Source organism: Mauremys reevesii, linkage group 5 (genome assembly GCF_016161935.1).
Source record: "Mauremys reevesii isolate NIE-2019 linkage group 5, ASM1616193v1, whole genome shotgun sequence".
NCBI lineage: Eukaryota > Metazoa > Chordata > Testudines > Geoemydidae > Mauremys > Mauremys reevesii.
Genome location: NC_052627.1, coordinates 88359707 through 88385987, shown reverse-complemented (window position 1 = coordinate 88385987; position 26281 = coordinate 88359707). Strand labels below are relative to the sequence as shown.

Genomic DNA, 26281 nt, shown 5'->3' with positions numbered 1-26281 from the left:
ATATTTTACTATCAGCAGTATGCACTCAAACATTTATACACAATAGTGGTGCATAGATAAATGGCTAGACACATAGAATATACCTTTATCTATGTTTACTTGTAGTAAAACACAAGTAAGCTTACTGTTGTTTCCCCATGATTTGCTCTTCTGTAGTAGAACTAACTGGCAGCATTCAGCTAGTGTGATGAGGGGCAGAGTATAAGAACATGAAGAGGAGAAAAGAGATCTACTCAAAGTCCCCTTGTCTTTTATGTTTTCCAATCCCTTTTAATAAAGTGAGATGCTTCAGCTATTATAAAAAACTTTGTGACCCTTGTAATGCTACAAAATACTGATACAAAATGTGAATAGAACAATGTTCAGTATATATATATATATATAATATATATATTTATATTTTAATATATTATATTTATTTCTACATAAACAGGCTATAAATATTATATGTGCCATATCTGCCTTATACTTGTGGTTCCCAGCTTTTGACATTATAGTACAAAACAACCTTAAAAAAAATAAAATACATAAAGAAACTCAGTAGAAATAGCTGTACATTTTAAAAATCTTGTACATATACAGTGTTATCGTTACAGCTCTGGGCTACACGAACACAGTTAAAAGCCTCTCCAACAATTAATTACGTTGAAAAATCACCACTCATAGAAATTTGAGCTGCCATGTAATAAATCATTGATACTCAAGAGTTTATGGGTCAAATTCTCAACTGCTGTACATTGGAGTTGTGTAAGTTTATACCAGCACAGAATTTGACCTTCTATGGGAGGAAAAAGAGTTTAAAAATAAGTTATAGATCCCTATTAGCCTTAGGTAACTTCTTCTTTCATTTCTACCTGTTACAGGGCCTGATCCATTGTCTATTAAAGTCCATGAGAATTATTTGCATATACTTTAGGCAGTTGTTGGATCAGGTCCAAATTTACTGACTTCACTGGGAAACTCTTACCCAGAGAAATACAGCTCATCAGGTCTTACCAAGGCAAATGTGTTTTCTGTCAAGGAGAGCAACTGTCAACCTTGTCTTTGTTTAATTCAGTCTATATTTAGTCAGAAACCTTCAATTAGCTTAAATCGGAAGGTTGTTGTTTTTTTTGTAGAGATCTGAGTAAAAAATAATTCTGAAACAAGAAACCAGCACAGTGATATTTCCTTCCTGGAGCCCAGCCGCAAGAAAAAACAAAAGGCATGGCTGGAGCTTTATTTCATATAATTGGAAGCACAAAGTGCCCTGCTGAATGCTATACCATTGCATGTAGTCTTTACACTATTGGATAGACACTTAGTGTCAACATGTGTTTCATTTGGGTCTCAAAGTCCACATCCCGACTTTGTAATCAGAGAAACAAAATACATATGTTCACGGCAACGACAGCACTCTGCAACTTAACATGAGCTACTGATGTCTCTTGAACAAGCGTCTTGTGGCTCATCACTGCTCAATTTGCTACGTGATTCTCGTGTCCTTCTTGTGAAAGCAGGTGTCCTGTGCATAAGCCCTGAATACAACCAGTCTAAGAAATACAGGAACGTTCCATATGATTTCCTGTTGTTTGTTTTGTTCTAAACAGTAGGTGAGCTGAGTGGAACACTGGTGTCGTAGGTAAGTGTCTGTGTGCAGCACGTTTGAGGTGTGTCCTCTCTGATGCTCAATAGTTCTGTCTCTTCACTAGAGTAAACTGTGGTGTCCATGTCATCAGAATGATATCCTGACTGGTAGCCACTCGTCTGGTTTGAGGCTTCAGACATGACAGATTCATTACTTTTACTGGGCACCAGCACACTGCAAGAGAAATACAAACAACATTGAAATAACTTCTCAGAGAGTTTCCTTTGGAGGCCATCATTAGGCACATCAACTTATACAAACAACTCTTCTCCAATACCAGCATGAAGCAGAGCAGAGTTGTAGTTAGCAAGGGTGGCTTGTACACCGATATAAAAGCTTTTTTAAACTTGCACCGGATTATAGGAGAGATGGTTTTCCCTTTCACTCCCCTATGACATGTAATATGCATCCTGTACAGGGAGCATTCTTATGGCAGTACAGGCTGACTGTGGGATTTAAACTGTGGCCTCTGACAGTGAAGTGGAATGAAAGCTTGGAAATGTGGCAGTGCATTGCAGTGTGAGGTTGCAATTGTAATTACAGTGGACCTTTGCTTGGAATGAAGTTGTCCTAGAAAAATAAGACCCTTAGAGGGGTTTTCACAGGGGTAGGTGAGGCTTTAGCTGTGTGAATCCCACTGACTTTTAGGTGAGTCTCATAACTAAAATCCCGTACAATGCGCTGAAATTTACCCCTTATGTTCTTCCAGCTCATTGAAAATCATGGGTCTGCTTTTAAATATAGAAACCCTTAAAACTGTTATGAACAGGCTAGAATCAGAACCACTCAAATGTGTGCCATTGGCCCAGCAGTCTCTAGTTGGTAGGGTAAAGATGGAGCAAAATAGTACAAGTTCTCCCTGTGCTGCTGCTTGACGTTCTGAATAGCTGTGGTGTACAGCACAGTGACAGCTACAAAGTCCTAGGAGACCTTGGACTTATTACAAGACACAGACAGCCAGGCGTGCAGTGGGTTATTTTCTGTACTTTATATGGCACACTGAGGCCATTCAGAGAAGAATCTGTCTTTTGAGACAACTCATAGCCTAAGCATCTTCTGTAAACTGGATAGTCTTATTCCATCATATTTGCTGGCTGGCCCTTACCTAAAGGGAACTGTCACTTGCTGAGCTCTGTCTTCCAGTGTCTTCAGCTCTTCAGATGCAAGAACCATCCCACTGTCTGTCTGATTGTCCTTTAAAGAGCCAAAGACAGGCCAGAAATTGATCAGATGGAAACACACACAAAAATGGAAAAGCAGCACTAGGAATATGAAGGGATATAACAAAAGACAGACTTACATCTTGAACAACTTTTACAGCAGGTACCAAGGGCACATCTTCAAATGTTTTCACACTCACAGGTCGGCTTTTTCTTTTACTACCTTGTCGGTACGGACTGTAAAGAGAAGAATGGATTTGTTTGCATGAGCCGTTGTTTGGGTGAAAAAGACACAGATGATATCAGACTCCTTTATCTTTCAATAACAAAGTTAATCATTTGTCAAAACATATTATACAAACCTCAACTGAAAAGGGGAAACTGGCTAGAAAGTGGCATGTTTCTGACCTGCAGCTGCTAAAACCTTGATTCCCAAGCAAATCCTAAGAAACACCTTTTTAAAAAGCAACCACCTCCTTTTCTGAGTGATGCTGCAAGTTTCATTTCCTGCAAACTCCATGTAGAAGTCTAAAAAACAGAGAAGCTTGGATCACAATCGTATGTCTCTTTCTTTGGACTGTACTTCTGAGACTCTTACTTGGACCCGAGTCACCAACAGCAGACAGAGCAATCTGTCTCCTGTTAAAATGTGGAAGTTGGAACTACATGTTCCACATCTCCCCTTTCTTGAAGGCTCTTCTCCAAAAGAAGCCCTCCAAGCAGGAGGAGTTCAGTAACCCAGTGACAAAGAAAACAGCAGTGGCCTATCATGGAGGTCACAGATGCCCAAATCAGCAGCAACCTTAGAGTTCCCTCTCTACATAAGTGTAATGAAATGTACTTTGTTTCCAAGCTATCCTACCTAAAACTGATACAAGAGCTGCAGCAATACTGGCTGGGACCTAGGAATTGACCACACCAACTTTACTTCTGGAAGAGGGGGAGTCAATGGGACAAAAGGCATCTCGGTATGCTACAGTGAGATCCTAGTCTGCTTTGTTGGCTGCAAAATGCTTCCAGCTCCAGGACCATAAAAATAAATCTATCCAAAGTCATGTTTCATATTCCCCGCTCTGCGCCTCTTAGGGCAGCGCTCCCACTGCTGTTTCATCAGAACAGATTAAAAAAAAATGTGGAAGGCCCCTTTAAAACATATATTACCAATGTTGTTTTTTTTCCTTTCAGTCATTACTGAATAACAGGAAGAGTGGGTTGGGAAAGGCATATAGGAAGTGTTACAAATGGAAAATGAGAGCAACGCTTTCAATGATATCAAATGTTTTCATCTTTTAAATGTAAATATTATCGACCATCACACTATTAAAACATGGTATTTAGGTATCTAGTTATAGTACCTTGATTTCAACTGAAGTCCTAAGTGCACTGTTCCTATCCATTATTTTCCATAGCCCTATACAAAAGCAGCGTAGGGCCTTGATCCTGCACCAACAAAGTCAATGGGAGGGGAGCTTTGTCATTGACTTTGATGGATGCAGAATCAGTACCCCTGCAGTAATTAAACTGGGGCAGAGTGGTCTGAAGAGGGCTTTCTGGTTCTTATATGAAATTCTTCAGTGGATTCTATCTCTGCTCTTGTCTCTTGCAACAAATCCCTCAAAGTCACCCCTGCTTCCTCTGAGGCAGCAGAAAGACACTGGCAACCATCCCTGGCATCCTGAACTCTTGAGGCTGCAGTAGGAACCACAGAGACGCCTAGGTGAGAAAATTCCTTCCTCCCCCACAACCTAGGCAGATAAGCCCTTCTCTAAGCCCATATGCACAAGCTAGGTGCAGGTTCTGGAGTTTGGGCTTAAGTAAGCCTCCACTGTACACTGTTGAATAAGATTGCACACGCTCTGCAGCAGGAATCGTCTCTTTGGTACATGTTTTTACAGTGCCTAACACAACAGAACCCTGATCCATGACTCATGCCCCTAGGTGATACCAGAACACAAGTAATACATAATAAATAAGTATGATCAGTAACAGTGCCGTTTAACTAAACTTCCATTAGTCATCAGTTCATGACCCACCTAACAATGTGCTCATTTTCTGGGTAGAAATATCAGGGGGCTTGTTTAAAGCTAGGCTTTTGTTAATGAATCTATCACTAGATATATCACCCTTACCACATCAGGGTGTGTTACAAGAATATGAACAGAACAGAAAAGAATGACTAGACATTTTCTAAAGGCTGGCTACCAATACTATCGCAGCACTTTTGGACGAGAGACTGAACTCTTTAGAGGGTGGCGGGGGGAAATGTAGGTTATCACAAGTGTTTCAGAAGCTAAGAAACTAGTGTTTTGCAGATCCTCCTATAGAGACTATAGCTATGGCTTTATTCTTATCCCTATGGACAAAGTTAAATATGGACCAGAGCAGCTGAAATCTCTTCCTCTCATTTTTCCTCCCCCAACCTGAACACAACTGCCTAGAGGCCGCGATGGGATGTTCACCATATAAAATACCTAATTCCTGCTGTGTTGTCATAATGGAATTTAGGATCGCAGACTTCCTCTTCCGCCATACAGGAAACAGGTGAGGTTGGCAAAGAGAGTCCAGAATCCTCATCCATGTTCAGTGATACCGTTAGAGGAAGGACAATGTAATCTTTACCATCCTGTAGAATACAATGAAAAAAGTCAGAGTAAAATATATATACACATTGTAAATAAGAATTCTTACAATGAAAATTAAAGCTATGGTGGGCTGCTTTTTGACTATAAACAGTATATTATATTTGCTAGAGCATATAGCAAAAGATTTTAACTTAAAGGGACAGTGTCAAAGCGTTTTAGACCAAAATGTAGACATTCTAATGGTTTTACATATCTGAGTACGCAATCAAACGTTTACTTTTTAATTTTTTATTTCAGTTACAAATGTAAGCTTCCTATTGTGCTTTGGCTTTCTGCCCAGGCCCTAGCATGTCTAAAGTTGGCCATGCTTGGCAGATCCCCTGAAACCTGCCCGCAGCCCCCCAGGGGGCCTTGGACCCCTGGTTGAGAACCACTGTTCTAGAGCATGAGAACTGGAAAGGAAAACTGGCCATAAACTGAAAGGGAAACTGACCAATCTATGTGAATTATCCAATCTGAGTGAAATGCAGAACGTGAACAATAAGCAGCGATTAAAAAAAAAATTTCAGTGTTAAATAGTCTAAAATGATATAAGTAACAATAAGGATTTTTAAAAATGAATTTTATTGACAGTGTACCCGTCAGATAATAATAGTCACAGATAATTTTTAGTTGCTGAATTTCTAGTTGCTGAAGTCTCCTCACTGATGGCAAATTATTTTGATAAGGAATGTATAATTCATTTAAGTACAAAAGATAAACCAATTATATGCAGTGTGTTAAAAACGATTATATTCTTTAAAGTAAATTGGCCTAGATGATTATAATATTTTCTTTCATGATTTCTCATCTGAATTTATAAATATATATATATATATATATATATACACACACACACACACACACACACACACACAAGGCAAGTGGCAGAAAATCCACAGAAATGAGTGTGTGTCTGTCTGTCTATCTATTTTAGTTACTTATATGGTCCCATTATCACAGTATCTGAACACCTCACAGTCTTTAATATATTTCTCCTCCCAACACCACTGAGAGGCAGGGAAGTGCTACTACCCCCATTTTACAAATGGAGAACTGAGTCACAGAGAAACTAACTGACTTGCTTACGGTCCCACAGGAAGTCTGCAGTAGAGGAGGGAACTGAACCCACGTCCCCTGAATTCTAAGCTAAAGCCCGTACCACTGGCATGTGTGTAGTTACCAAGCACCAAGCAGTCAGTGGGGCCTGAACCAATGAAGTGGGGTACAGAATACAGCTGGCTCCCTGGACTAACTCCAAAGCTTTCCATATGGACAATCTGTGGGGGCAGTGGGAAGCCTTGCTGTGAAGGAGGGGTAGCCATGGACCAGGTTTTGCTATCACAAATCTCTGTGACCCTAGGCCATCCTATTCAGCCATCTGCCTCAACTCCCCAAGGTGATGTGGTCTAACGATGGCCCAACAAGGCACCACTTCAGAATACTGTAGTATTGGTACAATATCTATATTTCACATACCTGACGAACATTGGCTTGCAGTAAGTTTCCCAGGTGCTCCACTAATTCAGAAAAAGTAGGTCTTTGCTTAGGTTCTCCATGCCAGCAGTCCAGCATTGTCTGATATCTAGTGGGATAAAACCATGACAATATCAGGGCAATGAGGAGGGCATATTCTACCTACTCAGATGATTGCTATTACCATAAAGCATATTTGTAAGTTCCTACATTTCTGGTGTTGTATAGTCTGGTGCTCTCATCCTTGTTCCTTCTTTCAGTCTTCTACAAAACTCCTCATCAATTTTTACACCAGGATATGGTGAAGCTCCTAAAATGATAATGGATGCACCTTTTTTTAAGAAGACATTTAAAATTCTGGGTCTGATTTTCAACCAAATGATTTGTACATGAAATAACTGCTGTTATATGAACAAGTCAGGCAATTAGAGATGTTTGCATGCAAATTGGGTAATTGCGCATGCAAAGTCAAAACTTTCAAAAATATTTCACTGTTTTTTTCCACCCTCTCTACTGTTAAACTTAGAGGTTCAGTGGCAAATAAAAGTGACTTACCTAATGAAAATATCTCCCATAGCAGAATGCCAAAGGACCATACATCACTCTGAATGGTATATACTCTGTCAAAAATGGTTTCTGGTGCCATCCATTTTAGGGGTAATCTGGCCTGAAAGCATTTAAAAAAAATAATTAAGCTTAATACGAGACAGAAAAAAGAGAACACTGTTTCCAAAAACAATATGTTAAAATAGAATAGTTAGTATCACTTCAAATTAAAGGTCTCCAACATTTATTCTCCAAAACTTACATCTCCTTTCCTGACATAATCTGGGTCTTTGTAGATGTCTCGCGCCAAGCCAAAATCACAGATTTTGACCACGTTATTCTGTGATAAGAGGATATTACGAGCAGCCAGGTCCCTATGGATGCACTGCAAAGGGAAGAAAACAAGTTTATAGGTTGGCTGTTGTTGCAACTCTGCTCAGAGAGTTGATCTATTTCACATCTGTGCTGACCTCACTCTCAGAAGCCAGATATTTCTTAAATCCTATTAAGTAAAATAAATCCCAACGTCAACAGAGTTACTGATTTTTAAGTGGCTTTTTTTATAATTGTAACTGACCTGAAAACAAAAGTCTTTCTGAGCCAAGTCCAAACACACATCTGTTTAACCAATAAGCAGCCATGGCCCTTGAGGTTAGCCAATTAATTATCCCAGGAAGCTGATGCAAAACACGTTCGGATCTGATTACCACAGATTTACTTTGGTTATATTCAAATCCACGTTCCCCATCACATCTATGACACTTCACCCTTTTTAATATACTTAGGTGAAAAATGTTATATGACAGGCCCAATGTTGAGATTATTCTCTGCTGGAAACAATTAAAGATGGAAAAGTACATCTCTCTATCTCTGCCTGTATGACAGCCGCCATCTTGGCCAATGCACCAGGGATTTCCAGAGCTAAACTCACGGGCCTCTCTAAAGCGTGACCTGCAGGCTCTGGAGCTGGGGTCTGTAGCCAATGCTTATGCTCTGTAGATCAGGCACAGAGAGGGAGACCACACACACCCTACCTGACCGGTAAGTTACACATGCAGGATTGTTCTTTGCAGTATATTTTTCAGGCCTTGACAAATGAACTTTTAAATGACTAAAACAAAGGGACTCTCCAATCTTTCCTTGGGAGACTATTCTACATTCTAACAGATACCACCTAATTCTGCCTTTACATATTACCTAGTATTCCTTGTTTTATGCCCTGAGCCACCATTAATAATTCCTCTTTCTTTCTGATGTTTACAGCCTTCAGAATATTTGCGAATGATTAGCTATTGTTTGGACCAGTTTTACAAAGTTAGGATCAAATCCCGATGGGGCATCTGTTCAGGGCTGAAATGCAGGGGAAATGTGGTGTTCCTTTTGTGTTAGCAGGTCAGATGGAGATCCATCAAGGAGAGATTCACAGTGCCCACACACATGCATCTCTTACTCTACAATGTCTCTGTGCAGTATTATGAACAGGGACTTCCATCCTTCCCATCGCCCTACATAGCAATTTCTTCAGCGCAAAGCCTTTTTATTCCAACTTGGCTCCACTTATCACGAATTGGTCCCTAGTTCCTTTTAATCTTTCCTCAAATGTCATTCCCTCCAGTCACTTTATCATTCTATTATGAATCAGTGAACAATGAACCTTATACAAATTGCTAACATTCATATATATTAAAGCACCTCACATGGGCTGTTTAACTTTGTCATATTAATGGCTCTGGTGTTTTTTGGAGCAATCAAAAAATGCTGTGGATGGTTGCCAGTCCAATGACAAACACATCACTTCCATCTATAAACCTGTAGCATCATTTTCTACAATAGTTAATCATATGAAAAATGCCATTTCCCTGAAAAGATTCTTACTTTGCGTGAAGCCAAGAATTCCATCCCCCTGGCCACCTGGAAGCTATAACAGATAAGGTCCTCCATGCTCAGAGGGTTCTTGCAAAGGTCTTCAGAAGCTGCTGGAAGGAGCAAGATGACATCAGTTAAACATGTTCTCTATTTCAGATTTCACCCACGGATGTTTATTATTTAAAATACATTGCCAAATCCCGTGACCTGTAGTCAGCACTTTACATTACTGTACACGAGACCCATGTTCAACTCTCAGGCTTGATTATTTGTTTCCAGAGTTTACAAGAGCTGGGAGAGTTGCAAAAATCAGCTCATGTAGTTCCTAGCAAAAGGAAAGTCTTTCAGCAATCCCAGTGGATGAGCTAAGGGAGTTCTGATTCCACCCCCATTAGGGAAAAAAAGCACAAAGGTAAAAATATTTGTGGATCATAGAAAAATTGTTACTTAAAGAAGGGAGACATTTAATCTCACCCTCTAGCAAACTGGAGGGGTACGGTCCATAACCATACCTACTAACAGCCAGTTCTTGCTCAGTCCTGACATCATTAGGATATTTGCTGAGTAAGAACTTCTATACTGGGTAGAATGATCTGATTAGAACTCCAATCCCGCCCCTGTATAGTTAGGCTTGAAAGGATTAGAACTTTATCAGTAAACACTGATTTTACCATACACACAAAATCCAGCTAAACCATATTTCCATCAATAATAATAGAAATGTACAGCTAGGCAAAATAAGCAAATGCTGCCTGAGTACTTACTAGGGTTTGATTTAAGGATATTTACTTTGTATGTTTTGACAACTTGTGTTTTAAGGGTTATACAGCTTAACTTTTTGAATCTCAGCGTCTGTGATTAAATTGTCAGAATCCCCTCATAACTATGCAAAACTTAAATAAAAATAGAAAAAAAGTTTTAAAATAAACCCTGATTCCCTTGAAATTATACATCAAATAAAGTTGAATTCTGCCAAGCCTACATATAGTTGAACTGTGGCCTCCCTCCAGATGAGCCTGATCAGAGTGCTGAGCCTTAAGGCAGCCTCTCCCAATGACAAATGGCCCAAAACTAAGTGAGCACAAATCCTACCTTCTTCTTCCTCTACGTCACTAAGGGATCTCTCCTCCACAAAGCCCGAGCTCGTCGAGCTCTGGCTGCTTGTGATGCTGTCTAAGCGGCGCTTCAAGTCCTCTGAGATTTCACCAACGTAGTTTTCTTTTCCCTGCCTAAATCTGGCATTTTTAGTCTAGAAAGGAAAAATAATCAGAGGTTTTCCAAGGCGAAGTGATATCTCACAGTGTATAAGTCAGGGATGTCACTGAGCATCAGAGGGAGAGAGAAGGCATGGAGGAGGCACTTAACCTGCTCGTGGTCCTCTCCACGGGGCTGCAGCAGCCCTCCACCTTCATATGTCGGTCAGTAGCACTTATAAGCAGGTGCTACTACATTCTGTAGCTTGCTGAACTAGTATGTTGTCATGTGACTTCCCCTTCACTCTGTTACCGAATCCCTCCACTTTACTGCTCATGCCACTATTCATTCCTTTGCCTCTTCTCCCACTGCAAAGTCCATCCTACCCCCACAAACCCAAGCATCTCATTTACCTGCTTCTGCTCTTATGCCACCAAATACCTCTGGAGATAGTCCTAAACCCGCGCCGCTTCCCGCAGCTCTCATTGGCCGGGAATGGCAAACCGCGGCCACTGGGAGCTGCAAGCGGCCGTTCCTGCAGACGCTCAGGTAAACAAAGCATCTCGCGGCCCACCAGGGGCTTACCCTGAACAAGCTGCAAACCAAGTTTGGGAACCCCTGTACTAAACCCACACAGACTTCTGCCAACACAAATCCAGTCTCACCTGCTTCACTTTTGCTATATTCTTGCCAAACAACACTGCTTTCCCATCCTCACAGATTCCCATCCCTATAATCCCCATTGCTTATCTGCAACGTTCAACACCCTCTTAAAACCCATCCCCTTTCTTCATCCTCCTTTCTCTCTGCACCATAACCAGACACAACAGATTCCTGTTGATCCCATTTAACCCTCCTAACTCTCAAGAGAGGGAGCAGTAGATTGCACTCACCAATATAAAACTCTCCTTTCCCTGCCCCCAAAGATACAGGGAAAAAACCCTCAGGAAAGTGATACTGTTAAAGGAGGCTCTGATGTAGGAAGAAAGACATATGACCTGCAAACTGCAAGGCACCTCTCCAGAGTTTCTAATCCCCTTAACATTGGCTCCTTCTGGGGCTCTGGGTAAGTCTCCTTGGCCAAAATGTTCTACAAGGAGAACCTAAAGCCATATATATTCATGTCCCCCAGAAGTGGCCTGATTCTCAAAGGCGATGGACACTACCAACTTCTTCAGAAAAATCAGGCCACTGACATAAGGGCCCAAATTTAGACGCTAGTCTTCATTTCTCTGGCTCCATTTCCCCATCCTTAAAGTAGGGATCTCAAAAAGGCGCAGTGAGGATTAGTTAGATCTTTGGAGAAAGCTTTGAAGATGAAAAGCGTGACATAAATTGGATGGAGAAATTGATTTAAGAGGGAAGATTAAAAGCGCTGTATATGTCTAGCCTGGCTAAACAATGAACAAGGGGGACATGATAGCAGTCTACAGAAGGGTATAAACATAAGCAGGGAGTGAAGTGATTTAAGGTGGTACAAGCTGGTTTAACTAAGAGGAAAGAGCTGAAATTAAAGAAAAAAATTAGGTAGATTATCAGGAAAAACTCCCTGGCAGATACGGCAGACTGTAGAATAGTCCGCCAAGAGAAATGGTAGATGCCTCCTCTTTGCACATTTAAAGCGTAGAATAAGAAACTAACTATATTGTATGGGCATGGGGATTGACTAGATGACCTGTAATGCCTTTTCTATATTGAATTTCTGTGGTAAGTGCTAAAGATGATCATAATTAATATTAATACAAAGATACATCCCCAATAATTCTCAAGCTTTCCACTCAGAACATAAAAAGAGTTTTAAAAATAAAGTTTCGTCACTCCTTAGCCTCTATTTTTAATTTTGACGATGGCAGCAGACTGTACCTTGTATGGAACAAATTCACTTCTCTTGCTCCTTAAGTAAGTAGACAAGTTTCCAAACTTGCAGTATTCCACAATCACCATAAGTGGGCCTGCATAAAACAAGAACCAATTAATTAGAAAGGCTATCTATTTCCCAGTTCAGCCCAGATAAAAATATGAATTCTTTTAAAAATCATTCCACTGTCTTTCCAAATCATTTTAAAGAGAATATCCACAATATAGACAGTAAAAATCTGTTCAAAGAAGGAAAGTGACACCTTTTCTGATTAACATGTTGGATGGGAGGAAATAACATTTCAGGCCAAATTTTTCAAAAAGCAGAGACCTTACTTTGCATGTGAAAATGTGTATGAAATTGTGTGCTTATATTTATATGTGCAAGTGGCTATGACAACACATGCAAATTTGGTTCACTGTGTATGCAAATATCCATCTACACTGATGTTTGCATGCACAGTCATGCAATTAACCACCCAAGTGCAGTAAACTACTTTCATGTACACATAACTGTTCATGCATCTTTGTGCATGGAGCTGAATCTCCATGTTTTAAAATATTTGGTCCTTAAAACCCAATTTGCAAACACAGATACGCTGATGAGCTGCCCAAATGTTGAATGCCGATGCTCAAATTGGGTTATTTGGACATTTGGAAATGCTGATCTAAAGTCCAGGTATTGGATGTTGGCTTCTTATTATGGCATCTACAAAGGGGTGGTTCCAGGCACCAGCACGCCAAGTGCGTGCCTGGGGCGGCAAGCCACGGGGGGGGCACTCTGCCGGTCACCGCGAGGGCAGCAGGCAGGTTGTCTTTGGCGGCATGCCTGCGGAGGGTCCGCTGGTCCCGTGGCTTCGGTAGACCTCCCGCAGGCACGCCGCCGAATCCGCGGGACCAAGGAACTCCCACAGGCAAGCCGCCGAAGGCAGCCTGCTTGCCATGCTTGGGGCGGCAAAATACCTAGAGCCGCCCCTGCATCTACAATTAATAATTGGCCCCTATGTCTACCTTTAGAAAGATTTATGGAATTCTTCTTCTTCCCAGTACTGTACTATAGTTATGGAACTGCATGAAGGAAATTCTTAGCCTAACTGTGTTAATACTAAACTCACAACTGAATCAACTTCTTTGGCAAGTTATTACAAAGTTACCTGTTCTAAATATCTTCCAAACTAGTGAACGATGCTGGGCTTGCTGGACCAAAATTGTTGCAATTATAAGTAAGATAGATTTAATCATCCAAATTTGGATCCAGACTCATAATCACCTTTTATCCCAGAGCTGAGGAGAGTGTTACAATTTGTGGTTTTGCTTTAGTCCATTAGAGACATAGAGGCTACCTGTGGCATTTGGATATAGATTCGGATTCCAAACCTCACAAATGTGTTTGCTTTCAGAATTCTGTTTTAGGCCTATTTCTAATTATAACTATGTTTACTCCTCCTTTGGACAACTACACAGTGTTTGAGTCTTTCATGTGAGGAATATGAATGGTCCACACCATAAAGAAAAATAATATTGTACCTGCACTTAGTGTGCTAACTTTGCTAACAGTGTGCAAGCATTATTACCCCATTTTACGGATGGGGGAGCTGAACTGAGGTACAAAAGGTAAAGTGACTTCCTCAAGGTGACACAGCACATCAGTGACAGACCTGACAGATTGAACTCCAGCCTTCCCATCCCCTAATCTAGCCACTGGATCATGCTGACTCTTCTAATGAACAGCCTTGGAATAACTATAATGGAAAATCAGAGTCTTGCTAATGATGAAACTCAATTCTCCACTAATCGGAAATGGTCTTACTGAATTTCTGGTAGTGCGTCCAATCACTGAATAGGCATTCTATACCCAGAGAGCAACAAGGACTCTCAATCAGTCACTCACCTCCTGGTTTTGTGCAGGCACCAAGTAAATTGACAACATTTAGATGATGGCCAATATGAATGAGGATCTTGAGCTCTGACATAAGTGCTCGGTGTTCACTATGTGTAGCACCCTCTGTCAAGATAAAAATTATATAACTGATCAGCATAACAGAAATAAAAGTTTTTCCCTTTGCCAACCACATCGATTAGTATTTCGGCAAATCGAGTAAATGTTTTTGTAGGTTAACCTAGGCTAGGGTTCTCAAGTGAAAGACAAAACACACATTCCTCCTCACTATGCTCTGGCACTGGTGAGCTGTAGAGTTACAGAGTTGGTTTTCCTTTATTTTGAAACAGTTCCTGAATGCTGCCAAAAGGTAAAATGTCAGACTGGAGAGATAATCAGTGTATTACTGCATGGAATCTTCTCTGCTCTATGCAACATTTTAAGCAGAGTCTGTTGCGTTTTCAGTTACCAGAGGTATAACCATTACCCCATGTGGTGTCTGAGTGCCAGGGGCTACCACTTGTCCTGTGGCACTAGACTGGCCTGTGAAAGGGAGGACACGGGGCAGGGGTTGGGGGCTGCACAGCCTCTCACCCAATCAATGAGAACAGCCACTGGATGATTTGTCAGCATTCTGAACATGCAGAGGAGGCAGCAGCAGCCAATATCTGAGGGGAGGTGCGGGTGAGCAGAAGGCAGCATTCAGCAGATTTGGTGACCGCCAGGAACTTATGTAGGTGGTTGGGGTCTTCTCTTATTTTGCTTGGGGACCCATCCTATTAATGTTATGTCCTTATACCAGGAGACTTGACAGCATGGCACATAAACAATGAGCTTTATTGGCAGTACCTGTATTGTGTGACTACTCATGCAGCACTGACAAAACTCCCAAAGTCCTTTCCCATTATTCACTGGTCTTAGTGTGAAACCTGGGATGGATTCTCTGAGTGCAGAGAACCTTGTTCAATTGTTTCAGAGTCCTGGGAAGGAGGAACGATTCTGGGATCTCAGCTTTGTCTTTAATGTCAAAACATCCACATCACTGACAATAATATTGCAGAGCTCTTTAAAATCAGCCAAGGAGTAAGCTAGCTTAATCATTTCTCCCCCCCACCTCCGATAACATCTAAGTCATTGTTTAGTGTTTGACAGAAAGCTCACACTGCAGGTACAGTATGTAAACACTGCAGAAATCAACACTTGTGTAGGATTACTTGTAGGAGCAAATTTAACATCTGCATCTTGGTAGCTCTATAAAGTAATGGTAAAGGAGCTCTAAAGAGCATCCTCCTTACAGTTAGACATAAGTTACATTATTCTCACAGCAATAGTTAACTAAACCCTTCTAGGGCATCGGTACAGAAATTCTGATTGTTCAACATGCTTTGTTGGCTTCTAGATACAAGACTGGAAATACAAATACATTATGTCTTTTCAGGAGGCTTTTAGTCTTCATATTTACCTTTCAGCATTTTTACTGCAACAGTTTTGCAGGTAGCAGTTTTGTCAATTCCAAATGCATCTGCTTCTATGACTTGGCCAAATGCTCCACGCCCCAGGGGTTTACCTGGTATGAAAAGATGAACAGATTTAGACTTATTGTCAAAGCAGTGGACAAAAGGTAGGCCAATCATTAACTGAATCAACCCCCATGTTGGGAATGATGGTTTGACACACACGGGGCTGAGCCTATGTATGGGGGGAAAGTGGGGTCAGGAAACACAATAACTAGGCCAAGCTAGCTTTTCCTGCAGGGTGGGGTTAGGAGAGGCCATGATCCAGCCATCTCCTGCACTGGCCCAAAGGACTGAGCCATCACAGAGGGAACACCCACTGCATCCTATCAGAGTGTGATGTAGTTTCTGGGGCAATTCTGTGTGTGCCAGTCAGAATTCCTCCACAGGCTCCCTGTGCGGTGTAGTCTTTCCTCAGCCCCCATGCAAGATAGTGAAAGCACACCTAGCTTTAGCCGGTCTCTAGGAAACTCCCACTTGCTGGCATCATAGGGGAGACGTTCACACTGCTCATCCATAGGGACTTCATCAGGATCCATGATGATTGACAAGTAGCCAGTCTTTAGTTCCCCTCCACTGGCCTGGAAAACAATATCAGTTCTAGTCACATAAATGGTACGTGTTGGCTGGAATGAGGCAGTCACATGTACTAACTTCTCCCTCCTCAGGGTTTTAAAATTTCACAGAAATTCAAGTCTGTAGTCTCCTCTAACTACATCATTATGAGTGTGAACACGGATCCTTGCACTTTTAATAATCAAAAGCAGTTCAAGCATTTTTTCCTCCGAATGCCTGGTCAATTAAAACCAAATTTCTGCGCCCTCAATTCCAGGCAGGAATGTTATGGTATTGAGAGAAAAAATGTGCCTGTTGGTTTAAGAACAATGGAAAGAAACAACACAAAAGAGCCATAGTCAGTTTTCATTTGTCATGCAAGACCAATGCTGGTGGGATAGTAAAAGAATGGTTTCGTTACCCGTTTAACGGTCCGGAGAATGATTACAAGAAGCAACCAGAAGAACATGGCAATCACTGCAGTCCCAACCAGGATAATGAGCTCCAGGTTCATTTTCTCTTCGGCGCCTGGGGAGAAACAAATGAATATCTCATTGATAGCTGAAAGCTTATTGGTTTAGGTCATCAGTTAAAGGACTGCATAAAATTCCTTGTTCCGAAGGTTCATTTTAAAAGTGCCCCATGTAGCAGCCAACTAAGGCAACGCTTGTTTCTTATAGGTGGGAATATTGGGCCAAGTTCCATACTGAATTACACACCGTGAAACCCCACTCAAGACAATGAGGAATAGAATTTTGCATGAGATATGTCAGCACAGGATTTGATCCATTGTTTTCTCGTAAGCCTTCTGATTCCTACAAATTAGTGCACAATGAAATGGCAGCAAGGACTAGTCAGACTCTTATGGCCAATTTTTTCCCTTAGTTACACACATGCAAGGTTGAAGACAACCTTGTTTTGATGAGGCTGAATGTGCATAATCGAGGGAAGAATTTGGCCCTTTGCAATTAAGAAATAAAAGGTGAAATCTTATATTTTAAAAGAAATTGCTATTTTCGAAAACACAAAATCTAGATGAATGTTGAGTACCCAGAAATGAATAACTTTTTCTCATGCAAAGAAAAAAGTGATTATGCTATATAGGAAATAAGATGTTGCAAGAATGAGCCCCTGTATTATGAAACAACATTTCTAACATTTCTTTAACTTCTTAAAATGGGATATGAAAATATGGACTGTTTGTGGTTCTTGTGGTCCTGAGACAATATATCCATGAACTGGAATCCTTATTACAGGTTTAAGCATGGTACCACTTGAATATTTGATAACAAGCACCAGAGGAATTCCGTTCTGTCCCACCCCCATTTCTCAAAGTGTGTTCCTGTACATTTTAGCCCTGGCATCACATAGGTTCTCCCACACAATAGCACACTGGGTTTTTCCATTATATGGCCCACGATGGGCTGCATCATGACTTCCTTAACATGAAACAATGTCATAAATGTGTTTCCAGTTTTCACAGACTTGCCTGAACATACCCTGAACAATCACATTTATTAGACCAGCTGAGAGCAAGTATTTACATTAGGGTTATTTACAGATAATTTGCACCCAACAAAAATGTGTTGCCCAAGAGATCAACTCCATAACCTAATGAGAACTCGAGAACAACAGGCGATAGCTTTCACTAGCTCAGAATAACAAAGTGTTGATCGCCCTGATTTACGAGACAGAGATTCCTGAAGTATTTAGTGACTATTTTCATACACATATATAGGTAACATACTAATAATGAAAGCAAGGAGCACCTGATCATTAATTGGCAGCATCCTTACTGTTGGTGGAAGGCGAAGAGCGGTTTGGTTTTGTCGCAAAATAGTTTGACCACTTGTTAGGGTTGAATTTTCACACCATGTAGTCAGTTTTGGAATGACGGTAATGGAACAAACATTAACTGCCAGGGCGCAGTGCTTATCACGAGGAGTAGCTTCAATCTAGGCACTAAGCCCAACAGTTAGACCCTAATTCAGCAAAGAACTCACAGGCGTACTTACCTTTTAAGCACATTTTAGTCCACACCTATTTGGCAAAGCATGTAAACACGTACATAACTTTAAGCATATGGTTAAGTCCCATTGACTTCATTGCAACTTAAGTAAATGCCTAAAGGTAAGCACATGCTTAAGGGCTTTGCTGAGTCAAAGACTATGACCCAGGGTTCCGACTGGGGAGGAGAGAAACAGTGGTCCTCTCCCAAGCTCCCGCCACATGCTTGACTCATGGGTGTTTTCAGCCCTAATGGTTGCATAGATGAGTTTGAAAACATGACCCACGTGTAACCACTGCAATGAGTCTGCAGACAACCTCTGGTAGAGGGAGGAGCAGCAGCCACTAGAGTCAGGGAGGAAGCTGCGTGGCCGCATACCCACCACCAGAGTAGTGAATGCTGGATGGATGTGAAACTTGGATGCCCCTGAACGCTATACATTGAAACCCCATTGGTGAGGCTTGGAGGCCCTCAAGGCTATTCCCTTTCCTTCTGTCCTTTTATCTCCACAGGACAGGTAGAGGGAGGGGATGTGGGAGGGTACCTGCAAGTGCCATCCACTCATGCCACCAAAATGGGACACCATTCACTGGAGATTGTGCATGATCCTTCCTCCTTTCCTCCCCTTTCTTAGATGCCTTGACAGCAGTGAAATAATTTAACTGTCAGCATTGTTAAGTATCCTCATTAATACCCACTGAAGTGTGCTAGGCTCTCTGCAGACTCAGACTCAGATGCAGGTGTTATTGCCTTGATTTGCACTCACTCTACGTTTTCAGGTTTTTCTCTACCACCACAATGGCCAGCTGTGATTTCATAATGAAAGCTGTGATTCTGGAGACCAAGATATCAGCCTCAAAAACCAAAACCACTGGGTTGCCAGCTTGGTGTGACCTCACCCATTTCGAGCTTGATTAGGAGCCTTATCAATAAATGAATCTGATCCACTTTGGCATAAGGAAACTTTCAGCAAAGGCACTTCTAGTACATTTTCTAAACTGTGACCAAGACATGATGCATAGGCTTCCTTTTTAGCAGTTATCATTTCAAGCACAAATAAATAAGAGAAGCAAATCTGTACTGACCTTCTACTGCAAAAAAAGTTACTGCTTTTTTGCATCCAAGGACGTTGCAGGCAAGGCAGGTGTAGAGACCTCCATCTTCTTTCCTTATCCTGCGTATGGTTAGAGTTTTGTTCCCATCCTTCACAACAATACCTGAAAAAAGGAATTGTTCTTAATTCTGCTATTTGTGTTGGCTCTGGCTGTTGTTAAGAATTCAATAGTTGCAATTATTTTAGCTATACTTTTGCATACCCAACCCTCACACAATGTATAAAATACACAGGGCCACATTCTGCCCCCACTCCGCACTTGAACTCTGCAGTGAAATCAATAGGGAGTCCTGCGTAAAACAGATGACAAGTGAAATAAGTCATACTGAAGGAGCAGTTCCTCACCTGAGTCTTCGACAAGGGTTTCATTGTTTTTAAACCATGTGATGTGTGGAGGAGGAATTCCATTTGCTGGGCATGATACTTCTATTGTTTCACCAATGTTTGCTGTTTGATTCTCCAGGCTCTCTACCAATGTGGGGGCCACAGGCTCTGTTTGCATGAAAATAAAGTTATTGAGAGTTTCCAAGTATAATCATTTTTGTGATGCCTTAGCACTCGCTGCCACTTTACAAGTTTGAGTCACTAATGTAGTCCCATGGCCTTACTGCAATAGCACCAATCATGGTGTTCATGGAAAGATCATATTTAATCTTCCATGATACATGAGACAAGCACAATAGCTAAGAAAACATTATAAGGAGAAGTCCTTTGTCTTTTACATGAGTCTGGTTTTATGATTTAGAGACTCGCCCCCAGGCTAATGGAGAAGAAGGAACTTGCCAGGAATTGCCTCCCCTCATGTCTCCATCTCCAACCCCACTGCAAGAAGGGTGATATTAATAGTGCTTGAGGTGCTGATTCAGGAAAGCATCTGTATTCAGGACTGCCCATAAGCATGTGCTAAAGTACTTTCCTGAATCAGGGCCTAAGTTGCCAAGCCAGGATTGCAAGACCTCTATGCAAGATCACTTGTGTTTGCATCCAAAGCCAGCCACCGGCATTGTTTGTGCTGAAATGCTGCCCTGCTTTTATAACAATTTTAAAGCATGACCACATTTTCAAACCCAAAGGTTCAGTCAAACCTTAAGTCACAAGTATAAAGAGATCATAGATGTGGAGCTAGCAATTTGTGCCACTGTTTGTGCCGATCAATAAAGACACTTCATTTGCTTGCACAGCACAATTCTCTGCTTTTCCACACCAGGCCTATTAACCCTTCCATTGCTGTTCCATAATAATGGAATACTAAGTGTGCCTAGCCAGTTCATCAGCACAGCAGATACATTCTGCCTGGACTTGACCTCATGCACTTGACACGTTAAAGGCAGTCTCATTATTAGCAACTGCTTAAATCCCTTCTTCAAGTGAGCACACCTTTAATTTGGTAACACGCTAGGTCCTACAGCACTTGAGGATTCCTGCGACTGCAGTATCTTTGTTTCCGGCTATACCCAGTCTGTGCATATAACCATCTACTTTGGTATATGTAAGTGGGTTCATACCTTGAACAGTGAGGTGCTTGACAAGACAGTGTTGCGTTTTAGTCTTTTTGTCCTGGGCTATGCAAACGTAATCCCCTCGATCTCGAAGAGAAATGTTATGGAGGATAAGCTCTAAGGTAACATTTTCACCATTGCTATTGGAAACTGTGGCATTCAGCTTCAGAAGGTCATTCGGGTTCTTGCACACAGGCATTGGCAACCCTCCAAGGGGCCTCTGTGAGGTGCGAGGACTCAGTTTATACCAGGTCAGGTTTTCAAAGGTGAATTTGTCCGCAGTGCACTGCAAGGACATGTTATCCTTTTCAGTGGGTTGGTTTCTAGGTTGAAGGTTAATTTCAAGACCCCCTGCAAATTAAAAATAGTTCATTAAATAGTGCATTTGTTATATTAATAAATTTCTTTCCTTTTATATCGATTAGAAAAAGCCATTTTGAAAATCAGCATTCACAGACTTATTGGATTTGACTCTCCAGTGCTTTGCACCTTGTTTTACACTCACTTTGCCCAGGCATAAATGACTTCACCAGGCACTGGAGAATCAGGCCCATCATTCACGTTAACAACAACAACAACAAAATCACACACAAGCAAAGCCCAACGAAGGTCTATGTAATTAATAGACTTGTCCTATGCAACCTTGCACTATCCTCAGCATTAACTGCCAATTTTTGTGACTGGATTAAAAATATCATTTAGACCAAGATTTTCAAAAATGAATGCCTAAAGCTAAGTTCCTAAATCCATATTTAGGCACATAAATATATGATCTGATTTTCCAGGGTCCTGAGAAGCTAGCAGCTCTCACTGAAGTCACCCAGTTTTGAAAATCTGGATCTTAGTTTTTATAGAATCATAGACCTGGAAGAGACCTTGAGAGGTCATCTAGTCCAGTCCCCTGCACATAAGGCAGGACTTAATATTGTCTAGACCATTCCTGAAAGGTGTTTGTTCAACTTGCTCTTAAAAATCCCCAATGATGGAGATTCCACAACTTCCCTAGGCAATTTATTCCAGTGCTTAACCACTCTGACAGTTAGGAGGTTTTTCCTAATGTCCAACCTAAACCTCGCTTGCTGAAATTTAAGCCCATTGCTTCTTGTCCTATCCTCACAGGTTAAGAAGAACAATTTTTCTCCCTCCTGTTTGTAATAACCTTTTATGTACTTGAAAACTGTTATCATGTCTCCTCTCAGTCTTCTCTTCTCCAGACTAGAATAACCCAATTTTTTCAATCTTCCCTCATAGGTCATGTTTTCTGGACCTTTAATCATTTTTGTTGCTCTTCTCTGGACTCTCTCCAATTTGTCCACATCTTTCCTGAAATGTGGCACCCAGAACTGGACACAATACTCCAGTTGAGGCCTAATCAGCGTGGAGTAGAGCAGAAGAATTACTTCTCGTGTCTTGCTTACAACACTCCTGCTAATACATCCCAGAATGATGTCTGCTTTTTTTGCAACGCTGTTACACTGTTGACTCATATTTAGCTTGTGATCCACTATGACCCCCAGATCCCTTTCCGCAGTACTCCTTCCTAGGCAGTCATTTTTCATTTTGTATGTGTGCAACTGATTGTATGGATTCTGTTAATTTCATAATACTGTTTAATTTTTCTCTTGTTTGTAGGTCTTTATAGCTGTAAATGCCTAACCAACAGTGCAACCAAAGATCCTGATTTGGATCTCACTTTATACCAGTTTTCACACTACTATAACTCCATTGACTTTAATGGAACTGCTCATATACATAAAGTTATTTGCAGTGTTGCTGTAGCCTTGTTGGTCCCAGGATGTTAGAGAGATAAGTTGTGTGAGGTAATATATTTCATGGGATCAACTTCTCTTGGTGAAAGAGACACGCTTTTGAGCTCTGTGTAAGCGCAAAAGCTTGTCTCTCTCTCTCACCAACAGAAGTTGAGCCAACAAAAGATATTACCTCACCCACCTTGTCATGTTTAAAGTTAGACATTTGTTTCAATGCTGAATAAGGACCATATTTAGTAAGCATAACAGAGATGGGTCATCATGAGGGGTTTGAATCAGACAAATGATGTGTTGAAGCTGGTATCACTAGTGAAGCAGCGGGAATGAGATTAATTTAATGCAGCTATGCAATCAACAAGCTATACTTACTGGTAACATGAAAGGAGATAACCCTCTCACCCACTCCAGCTTTGTTAGTAGCCACGCATCTGTACAAAGCTGACACGTTTGCTGCTTGAATCACAAGGGTGCTGACAGTCTACAAGAGAACAAACCAAGCAATTTCATACCACATTAGTGCCAAAGGGCTTAAATGAGTCAAACCATAAAAGAGATGGGTGCCTTGCCACTGTAAATTCCTGCACAATACAAATCAATGGTGTTTCTGGTACCCAGGTCATACTGGAGGTTGATGTGATATTAAAGTTTTTCCTAATGTCCAACCTAAACCTCCCTTGCTGCAATTTAAGATCATTGCTTCTTGTCCTATCCTCAGTGGTTAAGAAATTTTTTTCTCTCTCTCTCCTTTTAACAGCCATCTATATGTAGATTTCTATATAAGTATTTTTAAACTGTGTTATACTAAAATTAGCAGTAGGTTCCCACATTTTTTTCTGCTCATTAATCTCCAGGCCTTTCTCTATTACAGTTAAACACAGTTGATATAATGTTCACAAATACATGAAATGCTGAACGGAACTCTCAAAAACTGGTCATTCCTAACTAAGAAAAAGGAACATTAGCTCACCTTCATTTTCCCAGCAATAGCAACAAACTGATTTTTAATTCTTTCAATCCGATTTCCGCCCTTTCTGTCCGTGATGTCTTTCCATTTCTTACATGCATAAGGATTGATTCCCAAACCAACTTGACTGAGAAATAGACAGAGAGATACATTTTAGGTACGGAAAATCTCAACCTTCAAGAGACCATTTCTGTTCAGTTTAGAAAAAAATATCAGAGATGGAACAATGGCCATGTTATAAAACTGGGAAATGTTCCTGAAAACTTTTCTGTGTAATTGTACATACAACCTTCCAAGACCTTTGTCCTTTATAAAACTAGGAATTCCCAGGCCTAGAGGTAAATAGCCTAATTAATCTGCGTAAGTCAGCCCAGTCAGGATACTTGGAGGGAAGCAGCTATTTTGGGAACAAACCTCCAGTCATAAATTGACAATTCAAGTTAATTTCATTCAAAAGAAGACAGAGAGACATAGAAATCACTGGACTCCTTAAAAGAATGTCTTTAGGACAGTGGCTCTTGTGTAGGAAGTGACCAGGCACCAAAAGAAGCTAATGGAAGTCATTTTATAAACAACAGGAAAGCAGAACGCTTTTTTTTTTTTTTAAAGGAAGTCTGGCCTTGTGCTAGGCCCAGATAAGGGAAGCTGCATGTATCTTGGTCAGGAGCTCTCTCTATCATTGGCTACCATCAATCAGTGCAGTTCCTTTGAGATACACTTTTACATAGATAACAAGCAGCATCGTATTCAGCAGCTGATTGGTGTAAAAAAAAAAAAACAAAACACCCCACAGAGAACTGCAAGTCGCATAAACAGCAAATTTCCTGTGTGTGGTGTTGTGTGTTTGTACTTGCTACTGCCCAACAAGGTTTGACTGACGGGGCCCACAGACATCTTTGGAATCCAACGAGGCAAGATGCCAGCCAAAAAAGCATCAAACCCAAGAAACAACAGTGGCAGAGTTTCATCCGTGGTTAGCCCTGGCCTGTGGAATTCACTCCGTGCAACAGCCCACCAGACTCCAAGTCTGGCGGTCTCCATGTAATGCTACCTACATCTAGCTCATTTTGACTATGTTTGACAACCTGAGGGCAGTTTGGGCCTATTTGCTGTAATACATAAGAGCTTGACTTAAATGGAAGCAAAATGGGAATTTTGTCTGCAAACATTGTCCAGCAGCAACAGTTACTGAGCGTGGTTCTGTGGCTGACACCTCATTTAGTCATTTACACCTGACAAAAATCAGGGTACAAAATGCCCCTCATTCTCCAGTCTGGCTGAGTCGCATCAGTGCAAGGAAAGGTGGCTTTACACCACATCTGTAGCTCGCCAATCCCAGAGATGACCCTAGCAGAAGTTAGAGCAGCCTTAGAGCTGCTCTAACCCATGCCCAGCTGCCAATGGCCCAGAGAGGCTGTTTCAGTGCAGGGGGAGAGGGGGAGATAATCAAAGCACTGAAATGGCTCCAGCCATTCCCCCTTTCCCTTGATCACACCACCTGTGCAGGGCTGCAAGAGGGGTGATATAAAGCCACTAAACTGACTCACCACCACCCAGGGAGTCCCCTTACATTGAGGAATCTCCAAATTAAATTGGATTTATAACCCTTTTGCACTATCAAAGTGCTACCCAGGGGCTTGGCTGCTTAGTGTTTGATTTTGTGCATTTTTATATTTTTGTAAAGAGCCTACAGCACTTTAAAAAATCTGTGACTAGTTACAGAAATGAAGTGGTGCAGATTAACTGGCAAATCATGTACTTACTTAGGGCGGAAAGTACACTGTTCCTCTAACTGCCAGTACCACTGGATATTGACTGGGGTCGGAATGGCATAGACTGTGCAGGTTAGGACTTGAGTAGTCGCATACTTGTAGGAATCAACAGGAGCCAACAAAGCATTCTCCCCAATCTGAGGTGGAACTGTAGGAAAAACCTGCATGTTACATGCACAGACCATCATAAAGGAGCGACATTCTTTGCCTTGTGCCATTGTCTCTTGCTAACAAGAACACAGTTTGTTCTGCAATGTACAAAGTCTCTTTCACGGGGGCTTCTCTCTCACTGTAACTCCCATAAGCCTTGCAGGGTCTGAGCCTGTGTGATTCTGAGTCTCCTGCATGGTGCTGAGTTCCCACAACTCCCACTGACCTCAGCAGGGAGCAAAAGAATCAAGGAAGAAGTGCGCCGACTTCACGGAGTAGCTTCAATACAAGCCGAATGTTCAGCAATCCTTCCGTTGCTTACTTACAACTACCCCTTACAAATTACCCTTCAGACAGCCCTTTCCTTCCATCACCATCCCCAGCCAAGAAATTTATATTACTTCCAGCCTTAGGTGACTGGCCTCCATTTCCCATTGTGCCCCCACCTAAACCGCACTGTACTTAGCAGAGCTGTTCTTTTGAAGACCTACTATTTTGGAAGCATCTAGACGAGTATGTTTCCTGAGGAGCAGTGTGGAGGAGGGGTGCCTGGGAGAGGGGAATGGTGGGGGATGGGGGAGGGGAGGAAGGGGAGGCCAGAACAGAGCTGACAGTGGCAGGAAGGATGGGCAAGGCAGATGACGATGGCGGGGAAGACTCATGATACAAAAGCAGCAGGAGAGAGCACAGAGGACAGGAAAAGAGCAAGA

The 26281-nt window shown here is 41.5% G+C and overlaps 1 protein-coding gene across 2 annotated transcripts in view; it reads right to left on the bottom strand.

Annotated features, from left to right (window-relative positions):
• Positions 1-432: 432 nt before the first annotated feature.
• KDR (kinase insert domain receptor) overlaps positions 433-26281 on the bottom strand; it is a 37831-nt gene continuing 11982 nt past the window's right edge. The window contains exons 10-30 of one of the 2 annotated variants that reach the window (XM_039542067.1): positions 25413-25569; positions 23653-23776; positions 23055-23163; positions 20923-21267; positions 19763-19909; positions 19389-19520; positions 16717-16823; positions 16186-16321; positions 15689-15793; positions 14239-14352; positions 12354-12442; positions 10389-10545; positions 9306-9406; positions 7693-7815; positions 7440-7551; positions 7095-7194; positions 6888-6993; positions 5259-5410; positions 2928-3024; positions 2733-2821; positions 433-1801 (exon numbers count right to left, since the gene is read on the bottom strand). In XM_039542067.1, the coding sequence (XP_039398001.1) occupies positions 1582-1801; positions 2733-2821; positions 2928-3024; positions 5259-5410; positions 6888-6993; positions 7095-7194; positions 7440-7551; positions 7693-7815; positions 9306-9406; positions 10389-10545; positions 12354-12442; positions 14239-14352; positions 15689-15793; positions 16186-16321; positions 16717-16823; positions 19389-19520; positions 19763-19909; positions 20923-21267; positions 23055-23163; positions 23653-23776; positions 25413-25569 (2822 nt within the window). In that variant the 3' untranslated portion in view covers positions 433-1581. The remainder of the gene's footprint in view (positions 1802-2732; positions 2822-2927; positions 3025-5258; positions 5411-6887; positions 6994-7094; positions 7195-7439; positions 7552-7692; positions 7816-9305; positions 9407-10388; positions 10546-12353; positions 12443-14238; positions 14353-15688; positions 15794-16185; positions 16322-16716; positions 16824-19388; positions 19521-19762; positions 19910-20922; positions 21268-23054; positions 23164-23652; positions 23777-25412; positions 25570-26281) is intronic. The other variant, XM_039542068.1, reaches the window with a different exon arrangement.